The 13,214-nt window shown below is 59.4% G+C and overlaps 1 protein-coding gene across 20 annotated transcripts in view; it reads left to right on the top strand.

The window, feature by feature from the left end:
• RAB3IL1 (RAB3A interacting protein like 1) overlaps positions 1 to 13,214 on the top strand; it is a 44,415-nt gene that overhangs the window by 25,231 nt on the left and 5,970 nt on the right. For 5 of the 20 annotated variants that reach the window (XM_077861962.1, XM_077861961.1, XM_077861955.1 and 2 more), the window contains exons 2-8: positions 8,206 to 8,440; positions 8,784 to 8,879; positions 8,973 to 9,050; positions 9,709 to 9,927; positions 10,861 to 11,007; positions 11,521 to 11,649; positions 11,737 to 11,849. In XM_077861962.1, the coding sequence (XP_077718088.1) occupies positions 8,206 to 8,440; positions 8,784 to 8,879; positions 8,973 to 9,050; positions 9,709 to 9,927; positions 10,861 to 11,007; positions 11,521 to 11,649; positions 11,737 to 11,849 (1,017 nt within the window). Of the gene's footprint in view, positions 1 to 219; positions 403 to 6,409; positions 6,491 to 7,687; positions 8,082 to 8,205; positions 8,441 to 8,783; positions 8,880 to 8,972; positions 9,051 to 9,708; positions 9,928 to 10,860; positions 11,008 to 11,502; positions 11,650 to 11,736; positions 11,850 to 13,214 lie in introns of those variants that run through there. The other 15 variants (XM_077861958.1, XM_077861960.1, XM_077861959.1 and 12 more) reach the window with 13 other exon arrangements.

Here is a 13,214-nt window from a genome sequence, read left to right as displayed (position 1 = left end):
GGGGACCTGCGAGCCGGAGGAACCCCTGAGAGCGGTGCAGGCGGGAGAGGGAGCGCGCTGTCGCGGTCCCTGCAAAGCTGCTGAACTTCCATCGGGGGCTCCTGGCTCCGGCCTGGCACCGAGGCGTGGGGCAGGACTTGGCCGCAGTCCGAAGGAGGGCACAGCCCTGGGTCCCAGCGTAGCGGCCCCTGTCCCCATGACTGTTTCATTGGCCCCCAGGGGTCATCCCAGTACCCGGCCAACCTGGTGAGGGTCCCCTGCCCTGTGCACGCAGAAGGTGGTGGTCTTCTCCGGGACTCCAGCAAGCACTTCCTCTTCCCCAGTGGCCTGGAAAGGCCGGGTCCTGGAAGATGTGGCCAGAGTGGGGTGCGTGGTATTCCTGCAAGTTACTGGGTCAGCTGGGTGAGTAGGGGGTCCCAGCACAGGGCTATTTCCCAACCAGAGCTGGGGAGTGAGAGAAGGTCTGGAGGGGGGCTGATGCAGGCGAGGTCCACATGACTCCATGGCCCCTAGCAAAGCCTCGCTGAGATGGGCTGAGATGCTCGGGAGTAGTGGGGCTTTGTCCCCAGCAGGGGGTGCCGAGAGAAAGGGCTCCTAGCAGGGGTGAGGTGTGGAGAGGCATGAGATCCTTAAAGGGTGAAAGGTGAAGCAGAGCCTGTGTTGTTGGGAGAAGTTCTACACCCCCCTCTCGCACCCCCTCCCCCTCAAGAAGACTGACTTCAGGGAGAAAGTGGTTGTGTGGGACCTGGTGGGGTTAGCACAGTCCTGCGTGGGGCTAACTGTGCTTAAGGGGCAGTGCCATCTGGAAGAAACTTCTGACTCCATGTGCTGGAGGCACCCAAGCAAAACAGTCACCGAGTTGCTATGTGATCTTGAGAGTATGGCTTCACTTCTCTGGGTCTCTAGGTGAAATGAGAGGGTTGTGGAGTGTGGGGCAGGGGCTGACCCATGCCCAGAGTGCCCCTTCCTGGAGGTACCCAGGTCAGGGCCAGACAGACAGGACTGGGAGTCATCAGTAGATAGATGCTCTCTTTAAGGACAATGTCAAAAAGACTTGGGGTCCTGGAGAAGACCCCCCCCCCCCCCCACCGCAGTCCAACCTCCCTGTCCTATTCCCAAGAGCCTTCTGGAGAAACCAGGCTGCCAAGCTGACCCCTACGTGATCCTCAGTATAACTCATTTCGTTTTTTAAAAAAGATTTATTTGAGAGACACAGATAAGGAGATAGCACAAGTGGGGGGAGGGGCAGAGGGCGAGGGAGAAGCAGGCTCCCTGCGGGGCTCAATCCCAGGTCCCTGGGATCATGACCTGGGCCAAAGGCAGGCGCTTAACTGACTGAGCCACCCAGGCGCCCTATAACTCACTTCTTGCCTATATGTTTGGACCTCCAGGGCCTAGTCAGGTACAGAGCACCTAGTAGGTGATTTATAAACGCAGATGGAAAGCATGAGGGGTGGAGGAGGAGCTGGACACCTGAGAGTGAGAGGTAGAGTTTGGGGGTTACCTTGAGCACTGCATTTTAATGGACCCCCGCTCGGGTATTGGAGGCAGGGACTGAAGGATCAGAGGCCAAGCTGCCAGGATCCACTGGGGGCCGAGTGTCCTAGGAGCTCATCTAGACCCCAGCAAGAGCCAGAAAGGACCTGCTTGGGGTCACACTTGTCCATGTAAGTCTAACTGAGCTGCTTGGGCTTGCAGCCCCTACAGGCTCAGGATAGTCTGGTAGGTGTATATCCGGACCTTTCGTTCTAGACTATGAGGAATCTGGCATCAGGGGTCATTGGCCCTGGCTGAGCTATATCAGTGTCTCTAGGGCCTCTTTCCTCATCTGTAGGTGAGGGATGGTGCTGTTAATGGCTGGGTCCTGGTGCACTGGACCCAGGGCTGCTCCCCTAGAGTGAGTGACAGTGGCAGGACTCTGTGGGAGCCCAGGTGGGCCCTCTTTTCTCAAGACTTCTTGAGCAGGAGCCCTGAATTCTGAACCCACAGGCAGCTCCCCCCAAAGTGGGATGCTCCCCACCCCATTGTTTCCTGTGTCCATAGTCTTGGGTACTAAGCCTCCTCCGGGTAGGCAGAGGGGAGAGCAGCCTTGGGTGTCTGCAGCTGACAGTGCTGGGCACTTGGGGCTTGATCAGCAAAGGCCAGAAATTGAGTTTTGCCACTAAGTGGCCACATGACACTGGTGCAAGCCCCCTGGTCTCAGTTTCCCTGTCTGACAGATGGGACTAATCGTACCAATCTCTAGGGAGGGCCAGGCTCTGATGGCCTGCTCAGGAATGAAATGAGATTCCCCACCCTCCCAGAGATGGAGCACTGTGTCTTTGTAGCAGGCAGGATGTTGGGGAACTCCAAGGCTGCCGACAGGCTGGGTCATCTTGAGGAGGTCAGTTAACTGCTCTGGGTTGTGATTACCCTAAAGGGCTTGGATTTATGAGCTCCTGCCTGTTGGGCCTAAGTCACAGGGGTCTGTTGGCTCAGACTTTGTCCCAAGTATGGCCTGGGGGCTTCAGGGGCAAGAAGGTGGACCTGCCTGGGGAGCAGTTGTGCACCTTTCCCAGCTGTGTCTTTCTGGAAACCCTCCTTGATCTAACTACCTACCTTGCCCCCTCAGCAGGTGGAGATATATCTCCTGCTGCGCCTTAATCTGTACAGGTGGGGAGCTCAGACCCTCATTAGGATCCTGCCTATCCTAGACTCTCCCCATGTCTGCCCAGGATTTGTGCCCAATAGCGCTGGGGGGGGGGGTTTGAAGGGGGGAGCAAAAAGATTTAGAATGTGATCAGAAGGGAGCTCGGTGATGTTGCTGCTAGAATCTGTGCAGTCATGCAGATGCGGCAGATTGGGGGTGATGGGGTGCCTAGCATATCATAGGTGCTCACTCTGTATGTGTTGGACTTTTGAGGAGTGAGACTCTTCTAGGGCTGAGCAGGTGGGTGTGAGGCCCTGGATGCCCTGCTCCGCACCAGCACAGAGTGAGCCACCACCCTCCCAGGCCTTGTGCTGGCTCCCTGTGGAGATGCTGGGCTGGCAGCCCTGAGGTTGTGGTGAGGAGAGTCTGGCTTGGCCTGGTCCACCTGATTTCAGGTGTCCCAGCCTCCCTGCCTTCCCTCCTGAGGCTGTTCCTGACCTCTGCCCTCCTGTTTCATGTTCTGCAAGGCACACACTGTGTCCCCCTTGCTGGAGTTGTCTGGATGCACCTGCCGCCACCCCCTCCCAACCCCTGGGGGTCCTGCTCTGCTTCTGTGTGTGGCATATATGACACTGTTGTCCCATACTGGAACCCTCCCTTCCAACCCTGGTGATGGCTGCTCCAGGCTGGCTCTCTGGCCCTAGGCTCCTCTGTTATTCCTCTTCTGGTGCAGGCTCAGACTGCAGCTGCTCCCTCTGGCTGGGTGCCTCCCCTCAACCACCTATAGGACATGCCATTCCCCAGATGCCTCAGCCACCCCTTTGCCTTTCCCTGAAAGCTTCCCTTCCAGTTCCTATTCCCAACATTGGCACCATCTCATTATGTTAGTTAATTACTGTAGTTTTGTTACCTCCCCCCACCCCGTCACCCTCTCCAGCTCCTGGTCCTGCCACAATACCCCCCTCAGTGTCCCCTCTGCATGCCCCTTCCTAGCCTGGGGCCTGCCTGGCTTATGCAGCAGCCTTGAATGGAACCCGCCATCCCCACCACCACCGCCACTGTCTCAGGCACTATCTCAGACTTCTCAAATCCCATCTGCATCCTGCCTCACTTCTCCAAAACCACCATTCATCCCCTTTTCCTCCCATCTGGATCCTTCTCTGGGTGACAGGTCACATGATACAAGAAAACTGCGATTCTGGGTTCTGTTCCTACCCTGCCACTCTTTGCTGTGTGTTCCGGTCAGGTCGTCATACCTCTCTGAACATCAGGTGCCTCACTGTCTAGACCGGGGCTGGGGAGAGCATCTGCCTGCCGTGGCATCATGAGGTTGGGGCACTGGAGTACTTGAGGGTTTGGAGCTGAAGACTTAGCCCCTCTCTGCCCTGTGGCCCCTGGACAGGACAAATCACTTGGCTGTCAGCTTCAGTACCCTCGGGGCTTACTGGAATGCCTGTGGGTGCAGGGGTGTGAGTCTGAACGGGACCCCTGCGCCATGGCACTGCCCTGTAGACCAGCTCACCTTCAGCCACCCTGTCAGCCCCGGGCGGAGGGTGAGTGGTCCTAGGTGCCCTCCCAGCCTCTCTGTCCCCCAGCTTCAGAGCTGCCCTAACTAGTTCCTTCCTTTTTCTTTATTTTTTTAAAAGATTTTATTTATTTATTCATGAGAGACACCGAGAGAGGCTGAGACACAGGCAGAGGGAGAAGCAGGCTCCCTGCAGGGAGCCCGATGTGGGACCTGATCCCAGAAGCCCGGGGTCATGACCTGAGCCAAAGGTAGACGCTCAAACATAGCCCCCAGGCTCCCATTCTTCCTTTTTCTTTAATGAACCCATTGTGCGCATTAGCACAGGGATCTTTGATTCCAAGAAGTGACCTGGGCCCTGGTCAGAGGGACAGAAAGACCTCATGGCAGGCAGCTCAGGCTGGATATGGGAAGAGGTAGGTCCGACCTAGTAGCCTCTGGTCAGGCCCTCCTGGCCCAGTGGGGGTTGTTGGGTGACTGGGGACCATAGAATCTGCGGGTCCTCATTCTCATTTGTGCCATTTTTGTGTGCTGGGCCTCCCAGGGCAGGACTGGGGGGTGAGCATTGCTGCATCCACCCCCCCCCCCCCCCCCCGTTGTGTGTTTCCTGGGGAAGTGACCCACTGGGGCCTTTCCTGTGTAAACTGCTGTGGGCTCTAGGCAGCAGAGCCAGCTTCAAGGTGGGGGATGTTGGATGCTCCCACTTTCCTCTGACCTTGACTCTTATAGTCTCCTGCCCCTAACCTCTCCCAGTGGCCCTGGGTCCTGCTACAGGCCTTCCCTGTAGCGCATTCTGAACTCTGGACTCTGTTTGTGTAGGAAGTGGGGGCTGAGAAGGTCCGAGCAGAGGGCCATGGGCCTGGCCTGAGGGGCAGGGAGGGGATGTGGTGCAGAAGAACTTAAGTGGAAGCCCAGGCTTGTCTGAGGAGTGAGTTCCCCAGCACCACGGGCATCCCATTCGAGGTTTTCCAGCCCCTGGTCCAGGATGCTGAAGTGTGTGAAGACAGAGGATACTGGCTTGGCTGGACCTATGGGGCTTGGGGTCCCTCGTTCCTCTGAAATTTCTGAGTTGCCTCATGGCCCAGAAGTGCGAGGTGAGGGCCTGCAGATTCCCACTTCCCTCCCAGTACAGGGCAAGCCCATCTTTCCTGAACCCCCAGCCCAGGCATTGAGCAGTTGGTGACTGCCAGGTGGTCCTACTCTACCCACGCTTTCTGCCGTTAGGATTTTCAAGTTGGGCTTTTATGCTGGGGATGGGGGCAGAGCCTGTTGTCTCTGGCTGCAAAACTGGGCCCTATCTTTCCCAGAAGTGGGCTGAAGTGAGAGCCTGTTGGGAAAATGATGGGGGACAGTCCAGCCATGACCCCAGCCCCTACCCTCGGGACCAGCAGGAGAGTTAGTGTCTTTCACTCTAGTGGGAGGCCCAGACCACACTGGTGGCCCTCGTGGGAGGCACTGGAGGTCTTTTTCTCCTAGGCAGGGGCGTGGGTGATGTCTGGGATGATGTCCTCACAGAGGAAAAAGACACCAGGGCTGGGTGTCTAGAACCTGGGATCCTGCCCTGTGTCCCATGCTGTCCCTGCTGGTTACCCCTATCCTTGGCCCACGTTTCTGGCTCATCCTGTTGAAGCATTCAGCTCCTGAGTTGGAGTCTGCTGTCCCTATCAAACCTGAGCAACTAGGGCCATCTGTCCTCTCTCACCTGAGGGATCGGCCCTGGTCCCCTGCTGAGCTGGGAGCCTGATGTGATGCAGTGCTGGATCCCAGGACTTGGAGATCATGACCTGAGCCCAAGGCAGACTCTCAGCCATCTGAGCCACACAGGAGCTCCTCCTCCAGATTTTTACTCCCATCCCACAGGTGGGAAGCAGCTTCAGAGAACTGTAGTGCCATTCATAGGGCTGGTGTGTAAGTACCCAGCTCAGAGCCCAGTGTGGACCTGGCCTCGTCTGCCTCTGGCCTCTGCTCTCAGCCACAGCTCCCCCAGCCTGGCCCGCCCTCCTGGGAGGCAGTTTCTGGGCCTGAGCAGAAGCTGAGAAGTCAGTCGGGCCAGAATTGGGTCAGATTTCCCTGCTGCAGCCAAGGAAGAGTCTCCCGAGTCTGCCTGGGACCAGCAACTCTTGATCTGGAGACAGATGCGCTGATTCCATCCTCAGCCCCCACCTACCAGGCGGGGGATGCTTTGGGTCTAGACCGAAGCCCTGGCTGCCTAGACAAGTTTTGCACCTCTCAGACACTCTGTCCCTCATCTGTAGGACGGGGACAGTCCCATGAATGACATCAAGAGCTGTAAATGAAGGACATGAGCAGAGCAGCCAGGCGGCACCTGGCACAATGTGAGTCCACTGGGTGATGACCCCAGTCTAGGGCCACTGTAGCACTGCCGCAGCCCCTCCTTGAGCCTCAGGAGCCACTTGCCAAGGGAGGACCCTCTCCCCCTCCCACCACACACACACGAAGGTGTTAGGAAGCATCCCTGTCTGGATAGACACTGTAGATGGAGAAATAGATGTGTTTCCCCACGTCATCTGTCAGAGCCCTGGGTCCCTGCCGGTCAGGACCCAGCCAAGGAACCATGAGGCCACAGTCTGGGCCCGTTCCAGAGCAGAGAGCAGGCTGGGCTGGGTGTAGGGACAGAGCTACATGAAAGGTTGGAAGTGGACTCATTGCTGGGGTCCCTGGGCACCCAGTCCCTTTGTGTTCCCTGGGAGGGAGACTGAGGCTTAGGGGCAGCTTGGTGACTGTCTCAGGGTCCTGGTGACAGGGGGGACTGCTCTCTGGTCTTGCTTTTCACACTTTTCCCTGAGAAAGCCTGAGTCCCGTGACCCCTTGGCCTTGTCTTTCCTTCCCACTATATGGGCCCCCCCTGAGCCCCTTCCACTCCCCCCCACCCCCCACCCAGCCCCTCACCCTCACCCTCACCCTCTGCATAGCCACAATGGCTCCAAAGCTGCTGGCTCAGGAGCCACCAGCTTTTGCTGAGTGAGCAAGTCCAGAGGTGCTGTCTTGGCACAAACCACTGTTGGCTGAGCCCTCTCCCTTCCTGCCTCCCTCCCTCGGCAGGGTCTGTTGCAAAGGGGGGGGTGGGTGTGGGGGTGTGTGGATGGACAGTGGGGGGGGGAGGCGGGGACAGAGGCTGCTGGCCGGGGCACCACCCCTAGGGTCTCCCGCTTCAGGGAGCGGAGGGTCCTGAGGCCCAGAGGGGGGTGTTTGAGGTCATGAGGCCAACCGGCGAGCGCCACCCGTGGAGGGCCAGGACCGCGCCCCGCCAGGTTCAGGGCACAGGAAGGCAGTGGGCCCCGTCCGGGCTGTTTGACAGAATCTTCCTGCCCCATCTCCTGGCCCTGGCTGCGTCCTCCCTCCCCTCCTGCCCACCCTGAGTGGGGTAGGATTTGCATCAAATCTGCATTAACAATAGCCTAGAAGGCAGTTCCTTTATGAGCCTTGTGTGTGCCGGGGTTTTTTTTTTTTTAATTTATTTTATTTTATTTTATTTATTTATTTATGATAGATAAATAGATACATAGATAGATAGATAGAGGCAGAGACACAGGCAGAGGGAGAAGCAGGCTCCATGCACCGGGAGCCCGACGTGGGATTCGATCCCGGGTCTCCAGGATCGCGCCCTGGGCCAAAGGCAGGCGCTAAACCGCTGCGCCACCCAGGGATCCCCTGTGCCGGGGCTTTGTGCACGTCAGATCCGCTTGGTGACCCTCGAGGTGGAGCCGTGGCAATGGTCCCCCGCCTTGCAGAAATGGAGAGCCAACGCATTTCGTCATCTGTGGACCAACACAGACCGAGCACTGGCTGCGTGCCGATCCCGGCCCTAGAGGGGGTTGGCACAGATGAAGGAGTCCTGTCCCTGCCCCAAGGAGACCCTGTGTTGGCTCATCCCGCCCTGGTGACAAGTCAGTGGCAGCCTCGCGGGTAGGGTTGCTGTTTCACAGAGGGGCCCAGGGCAGCCTCGGTGGCAGGCGTGGTCCTCAGGGCCGGTCCTGGGCTCAGCGCTGGGGCTCCGAACCCCAGCCTGTGTCTGCTTTTTGCCTCACAGCCAGCCCCACCCAGACGAGGGCCACCCGCCGCCCCTTGAAACCGTCCCGGTCTCCTGGAAGGGCTGCAGGGAGTCCCCCGGAGGCCCGGCAGAGAGCCCTGCTGGGGAGGAGGCCCAAGGTGAGGACAGCCCCACGGCTGCGCAGCTGGACGTGTTGCGCCTGCGAAGCTCTTCCATGGAGATCCGTGAGAAGGGCTCAGAGTTCCTGAAGGAGGAGCTGCACAAAGCCCAGAAGGTGGGGCTCTGGGGGTGCTGGGGCTCGGGGCCTACCTGGAGGCTCCCGTCAGGGCCACCTGCCTGCACAGACGCTGGGGCTGGGCCTGAGGGAGCACAGAGGAGAAACCAGTGCTTGTGACTCTGGAGGATTTTTTAGGAGTCTTGACTTCTCCGAAAGCCCCTTCTAGGCAGCTGGGGTTGCAACATCACGCCGCAAGCTAAGTGGGAACTGCGTCGTCAACTGCAGGGCGACAGAGGAAGGGGGTTGGGGCCCAGGGCCAAGGAAGAGGACCCCGTGGTGGAGCCTGGTCAGGGGGCCTGGAGCCCCAGGGGGCTGACAGCCACTCTCCCCGAACCCCCAGGAGCTGCAGCTGAAGGACGAGGAGTGTGAGCGGCTGTCCAAGGTGCGGGAGCAGCTGGAACAGGAGCTGGAGGAGCTGACGGCCAGCCTGTTTGAGGTACAGGCCTGCTGGCTGGGGGACAGGTTGGGGAGCAGGTCTGTGGGGTGCGCTGGCCCCTCATCACTCACGCAGAGCCTCCCTGCTTCCCAGGAAGCCCACAGAATGGTGCGGGAAGCCAACATGAAGCAGGCAGCGTCGGAAAAGCAGCTGAAGGAGGCGCGGGGCAAGGTGAGGTCCCCACCACTCCGGCCCAGCCAGAGCTCCCCTCGAGTCAGCTTTGGCTACCTGATCGGACCCTCGCACCCCAGCGTGTCCCAGGGTTGTGGGGCAGTGGGGATGGGCAGACCCTGCGGCCTAGGAAAGTGAAGCGGGGGTCTGAGATGCTACAGCTGAAATCCAACTCCCCAGCACTCGGGCAGTATTTCCAGCGCACAGAGACCTTTCTGGGGCTTACTAGGGCGGGGCGGATCCTGTAGTCCTTACAGTCTCTTTCCTGCCTGCCTTACTCTCCTTACAAAGCAAAAACCTTGTCTGGCCACGTGAGCCGGGGCAGGGAAGTTCTTCCTCTTTTCGGAGTCTGTTTGCACGTCTGTCAAATGTGAGGGCTGGGTAGTCCCTGGCTCCTGGGCCCCTCGGTGGGAGGCCCAGCCACCTCCTGGACAGGTGCCTCCAACAGAGCCCTGGCATACTGTGTGACCTCGGGCAGGCCACAGTCGCTCTCCGAGCCTCCCTTGCCCTCTCTAAAGCGGAGGTCTCATGCTGTTCCAAGGATGACAGGCCGGGTTACATGCCAGTCACTGCTGGGACAGGTTATCCTGAGCTGGGGTGGCTGGCGGTTGGCAGCCAGGCCCGCATTAGGCCTTGACAGCCATCTCATCCCGGCCAGATCGACATGCTGCAGGCGGAGGTGACCGCCTTGAAGACCCTGGTCCTCACATCCACACCAGCCTCTCCCAATCGCGAGCTGCACCCACAGCTGCTGAGCCCCACCAAGGCTGGACCCCGCAAGGGCCACTTGCGACATAAGAGCACCAGCAGCGCCCTTTGCCCCGCCATGTGCCCCACTGCCGGACATCCCCTCACCCCGGACAAGGAGGGCAAAGAGGTGAGGGGTGGCAGGAAAGGGAGACACGGTCTCAGTGTCAGCCAGGCAGGGGGGCCCAGTGGGGAGTCCTGACCCCTCGCTGTGTGACCTGGAGCCTGGCCTGCCATCTCTGGGTCTCTGTGTCCCCTGTCTGGGAGGGCTGCGCAGGTTTTTTGTGATAGGAGGTTTGGCCCTCAGCCTATGAATGTACCGTGTGCACCCCTCCTGTGTGCCATGAGGGCCTGGTAACCCCTCCACAACCCTCCAGTAGTAGGTGGTACTCTGTGCACCCGAGACTGGCCTGGGGCCTGGGGGCCTGGCCTAGGTGAGGGGGATGGGGAGAGTTCTTCAGGAAGACATATTCTCTGAGCCTAAAGAGGCCACTGCTGGGCCTCTGGGGACAAGCTGCTTGGGCCCTGCATGCCCATAGCCATGAGGTCCAGGACCAGCTTGTGACATCCCTGGATTTGAAGGTCCTCAGTGCCTCTGGCTGTGGTACCTGGACAAGCACAGACTTTTGGGGCTGTCTCCCTCCCTGCCTCTGAGCTGGGTACATGGGGTACTTGGTCCAGGCGGGCAGTGGGCTCTGATGTCCTTGGCCGTAGGTCTTTGGGCAAGTAAAGGCACCTGCCAGAGCCTCAGCTTCCTCACATAAGTAGCGCCTCCTGGGGCCATGCAGACCCACAAGACCAGGGTGCTGGTTGCTCAGCTCAGGGCTGCACCCAGTGAACCCCACCAGGGCTGCAGGGGGACCCAGGCTCCTGTGAAGCAAGGCGGCCCCCATCTCCATGCTGCCCCGTGTCTCTGGGGCTTCCAGGGAGAAAGCGCGGGCTAGGCCTCTCCCCCACTTCTGAGTCCTCAGCTTCTAACTGGACACTAACATCTCCTCCCTACTGTCTGTTCTGTCTCTGTGCATCTGTCCGTCTGTCTCTCTTTGTCTGCCCCTCCCCCCAGCCTGGGCTGCCCCCCTTCCTCTCCCTGCTCCTCTGCGTGGTCCCCAGCAAAGCTGTTCAACTCACCTATGAGCCGGCCTGGCAGCTCCTGCCTGGGGAGCCACCTACGGCCCCCTCCTCTGCTACCTCTCTCTCCTTTTCCCAACAGGTAATGGCTCTGGAGAGGGGCCGCCCCTCTGCCCCCGCCCAGCCTCATTCTCGCTGCACATGCCCCAGGGCAACCAGCTAGTCATCTGTCCCCAGGGAGGCAGCCCGTGTGTGTTCCTTCTATGTGCGTGGGCCTGTGTGTGCCATGGTACCTGCGTGTGGGGGGTACCTGCAGGGCCGGTCTTCAGCTTTTCCTCCTCCAGGAGGCAGAGAGGTTGTTAGGGACGAGGCCCTGGACCAAAGTCTGTAACCTCATAGAGCCGAGAAGCTAAAAGCACACCTAGATATGAAAGCTGGAGTTCTGAGGCCTTCAGTGCAGAGGGAAGGAAGTAGTTCTTCTTGGGAACTCTGCCCCCCTGCTTAGCCACTGGGGACAGACCCGCTGGCAGGCTGGGGCCTGCCATGCAACCCTCCTGGCCCCTCACCTCGTTCAGTTCTGCCTATCCCTGCCATGCTGCCCCCCTGCCCCCGACCCGGCGTCTGACTGCCCCATCAGGCTCACCCTCCCCCACAGGTGGACACAACCCTATTCGCAGAGTTCCAGGCCTGGAGGGAGTCACCCACCCTGGACAAGACCTGCCCCTTCCTTGAGAGGGTGTACCGGGAGGACGTGGGCCCCTGCCTGGACTTCACGATGCAGGAGGTGAGGCAGAGGGCAGCTGGCCCCAGGCCCAGCCTCTCACGGAGGCCAGCCCCTCACTGACCCACCTGCTGCCCTGCTCTGCCGCAGCTCTCAGCACTGGTACGGGCCGCCGTGGAGGACAACACGCTCACCATCGAGCCCGTGGCCTCGCAGACACTGCCTGCAGTGAAGGTGGCTGCAGTCGAGTGTGGCAGCACCAAGTGAGCTTGGCGTCCTTCCTCCTTTCCTGCCCGCCACACCTAGCCTGGTGCTCTGCCAGCTGGGGACTGAGCCTCAGGCCTGCCTCCTAGGGTCCTGGTGTGGGTCCTGCAGGGGGTGTGGCTGGGGACTGAGCCTCAGGCCTGCCTCCTGGGGTCCTGATCTTGCAGGGAGTGTGGCTGAGGACTGAGCTTCCTGGTGTGGGTCCCCCGTGGGTGAGGGGGCGCACAGGCCTGGCTGGGGAGGATTGCAGAGGCATGCAGGGTGGGGAGGCATCTCTGGCAGAAATTCCTGCCTCTAGTCATAGATCCTCAGGCCTTCCGGGGAGCCCGGGAACTGGAGCCTCCCTCTTCTTGGCTGGCCTGACAGGCATCTCTCTCCCACAGTGGGTTCTGGGCACTGACTGATGTGTAAGTGATGTCAGCTGCCAGCTCCCCTTGTGCTAATAAATAACCAAACAGCCCTGGCATCTTGTCCTTCCTGCCATTCAGCTGCCATCGAGCAGGACTCACAGCAGAACAAAATAGCCAGGGTGGAGCAAGGGCAGAGATGGGGAGCACTTTCCTTCGGCAGCCCAGGATTTGACCTGCCAGGGATGCCCCACTGGGGGAGACTTGTCACAGAGGGGAACATTTGAGCTGGGTTTTGAAGGATGGATCGGAGTTTGCCAAGTAGGCAAGGGCCTTTCAGGCAGAGGGAAAAAAATGAATGAAGGTTTGAAAAGCCGGGGTATTAATGGAAACATCACTGGATTTGTGGGCAGAGCAGTAGGGTGGGTGGGGAGATAGGGCTGAGGCTGCAGAGGCTGTTTGGGGCCAGAGTGTCAAGGGCCTTGAATGGGGTTTGGGGTTTGACCCATTAGGCCAGCATTTCACAAAATCATCAATAGATGTTTCCTGAAAAGAGGGCTGCTGAATCCAATCAGAGTCCCAGTGAACCTGGAGACAGCAAGGCACTGATAAGTCCTGCAGCCAGGAGCCTCCTTAACCTTCCTCTGCTCCAGAGTCTCCATAATGGTTTCCTGGGCAGTAGGAAAATGGCAGGGAAAGATGATGGGCTAGATGGGAGCTTTTGAAGGAGCCCCTGGCTGTAGTGCAGAGAAGGGGAGAGGCAAGGCAAAGGGCTGGTTGGAGGATCCGAAGGGATTCAAGCAAAGCCCCTGCTAGCATGACCTTGCCTGAGGACTTGCTAGCCAAGTGGAGGAGAGAGTGGACTCGTTCAGTTGGGAAGGAGTGACGAAGTCCAAGGGCCCCAGTAAAGTAGGGGGTGTGTTTGGAGGGCCTGCAGAGAGTGGAGCTTTGGTATACCTGGCATGGGGTTGACGGAGCTCTCCTGCCCTCCAGGGGCAGGGTAGGGAGTTGAGGGGT

The sequence above is a fragment of the Canis aureus genome, chromosome 21 (assembly GCF_053574225.1).
Source record: "Canis aureus isolate CA01 chromosome 21, VMU_Caureus_v.1.0, whole genome shotgun sequence".
Taxonomy (NCBI): Eukaryota; Metazoa; Chordata; class Mammalia; order Carnivora; family Canidae; genus Canis; species Canis aureus.
The sequence above is the reverse complement of the archived record's forward strand: the minus strand, read 5'-3'. Positions and strand labels throughout refer to the sequence as shown.